Consider the following 2,770-nt stretch of genomic DNA (forward strand, 5'->3'; position numbering starts at 1 on the left):
GAGCTCGTCTACAGAATTCATAATTTTTTCCGTCCAAATTGAAGACTATGGAATAAATGATAATTAGATGGAGCAATGTCCGGCGAATTTGGTGGGTGGGAAATCGCTTCCCATTCAAACTACTCTAGCATTTGGAACGTCATCCTCGTTGTATGTGGCCAAGCATTATCCTGATAGAAGAACACCTTTCGTCTTGAAACCAAAAATGGTCGTTTTTCTTCTAGCGCTGACTTAAGCCGCTCAAGCTGCTCGCAGTAGATGTCCTTTGTTATCGTTTGGTTTGTGTTTAAAAGTTCAAAGTGGACTAAGCCTTTCATATATCCCACCAAACAGATAACAACACCTTAGCCTGGGGTGCCGCTGTTTCTCCTTTTCCTACCCACTGTCTTTGGCGCTTGACATTTTGATAGAGAACCCATTTCTCGTCATCAGTCACTATCCAAAAAAGGTTCAATCGTGAGACGTGACAGCAAGGAATGGCACACATTCACTGTCTGCGCACAGTTAGACTCTGAAATTTGCTGACTTTCTCGATGGCACACGGGTGTCGATGAATAGCTGAATGACCAAATCCAAGCTTCCCTGCTAGTTCTTCAATAGTTACGATGGGATTTTGTTCCACCAGGGTTTGCAAGACGTCCTCGTCGAGATCTACAAATCTTCCAGGACGAGGCTCGTCTTCTAGGCTGTAGTTTCCGGCTCGGAATTTCTGGAACCACCGTTGACACTGTCTTACGCTTATTGTCCGATCCCCATATACTGCATTAATATTCGTCGCACTTTCCGTTGCGTTGTTGCCTTTATTGTAATATGCCAAATGTGCTCCTTTGTTACTTCCTTTCTAGCATTGAAAAAATAACTATTAAAATTGAACTGTATTCTTCAAAACTTGCACTAAGAATAAGAACAAGGTAAAATTACTATCTGCTTTTATAGCAAGTTGATGCAGGTAGTTTATTCCGTCCCCCTCTGATTTTTAGTTCATGCAATTGAAAACCGCATTATTTATGGGATGACCCAATATGTATATGGATATAATATAATATAATATTATGTTATATTATTATATTATATTATATATATGTGTGTGTATGTTTTCGAACGAGCACATAAAAGACACACATGCACACAAACACACACGCATATTCATACATACATCATACATGCTTACATATACATTTGAACTTCTGTACAAAGAAAATAAGACAAAGAGAAAAGAAGAATAGATTACACTTACTTCTGTTTATCTTTAAATTACAAGAGGATCGGCTCTGAATTTGCTCTGTTATGGTGTAACCATTTATTTCATTTGACACTGTTAAATCCATCTAGAAGGCAATGAAATGAGTCTACCGTAAGTAACTTTTAAGAAGTTTCAGTAGAACATTGTAATTAAAACTTCTGTTAAATCCAAGTATATTTATCGGTATGTCCATATATAACATGCATTATATGCAGTATTGTGTAATTCTTCTATACAAAGTATATGTATATGTCACCAAAAAGTTTAAGTAAAACTTGAATAGGTATAGATCTGGCTGTGTGGTTAAGAAATTTGCTTTCAAACCACCCAGTCCCGGATTCAACTACAATTTATGACATTTTGAGTGAACATCTTTCACTAATGCTTGAGTTGTTCCAAACTTTGTAAGTGGAATTTGGTAGCTGAAAACTAGACGGAAAATTGTACACACATACGCACCTGTATGTGCATATATGTATTTATTTGAGCATCTGCCTGCCTGCTTGCCTCTCTCCCTCGGCCTGTCTCTCTTCCTCGGCCTGTCTCTCTCCCTCTGTCTGTCTGTCTCCTATCGGTCTGTCACTCTCCCTCAGTCACTGCTTCTGTCTGTCTCTGTCTCTGTCTGTCTGTCTGTCTGTCTGTCTCTGTGTGTGTGTCTCTCTCTCTCTCTCTCTCTCTCTCTCTCTCTCTCTCTCTCTCTGTTTCTACATATTTATATGCATCGAAGACGACAGAGACATGCAGTGAAATACATATGTAAGATCCTAGAAGGGTTGGCACCAAATTTTGACATCTAAAGTTATACCCCCCACCCCGAACTGGACATCACTGCACCGTTCCAAATATCCTACCCATCTCATCTAGAATGAGGAACATGTTATGCAATAGAATGGGATTCAAAGGCTCACAGCTGCTTAATATCTTGCCAAAATAGCTTAATAGTTTGCCAAAACATGGCGTAGGGGCAGATGGATTCAAGAAACAATTTGACCTCCAGCTGTTCACAGTCCCAGATAAACATACATCACGGGAAGAAACTCAAAACAGGGTGGTAATATCGAACTACTGCCCTCCCCCAAAGCCAATCACAAAAGAATAGCCACTGAAAAAGTGTTAATGTTGGCGGTGCCTCACCATGGCCACAGGCTTTGGGGTGAAACACAGAAAAGAATAAAAGATTATATATTTCTTTCCTTCCCCGAGCGTCTGCTAATACTTTGCATGTACGACGTCCTCGCATTGTTGATCTTTCTTGTATTTGTTCTGTGTTTTTTTTTGGGGGGGAGGGGGTATTTACTATATATATATATATATATATATGAGTGACTGTGTGGTAAGTAGCTTGCTTACCGACATCATGGTTCAGAGTTCAGACCCACTGCGTAGCACCTTGGGCAAGTGTTTTCTACTATAGCCTCAGGCCGACCAAAGCCTTGTGAGTGGATTTGGTAGATGGAAACTGAAAGAAGCCCGTCGTATAAATGTGTGTGTGTATGTGCGTGTGTGTGTGCTTGCGCATTTGACCCC

The 2,770-nt window shown here is 40.1% G+C and overlaps 1 protein-coding gene across 1 annotated transcript in view; it reads right to left on the reverse strand.

The window, feature by feature from the left end:
* The window catches only part of LOC106876258 (uncharacterized), a 103,153-nt gene that overhangs the window by 56,700 nt on the left and 43,683 nt on the right, over positions 1-2,770 (reverse strand). Inside the window, exon 7 of the mRNA XM_052972586.1 lies at positions 1,238-1,328. Coding sequence (XP_052828546.1) covers positions 1,238-1,328 — 91 coding nt within the window. The remainder of the gene's footprint in view (positions 1-1,237; positions 1,329-2,770) is intronic.

The sequence above is a fragment of the Octopus bimaculoides genome, chromosome 14, assembly GCF_001194135.2.
Source record: "Octopus bimaculoides isolate UCB-OBI-ISO-001 chromosome 14, ASM119413v2, whole genome shotgun sequence".
Classification (NCBI taxonomy): Eukaryota; Metazoa; Mollusca; class Cephalopoda; order Octopoda; family Octopodidae; genus Octopus; species Octopus bimaculoides.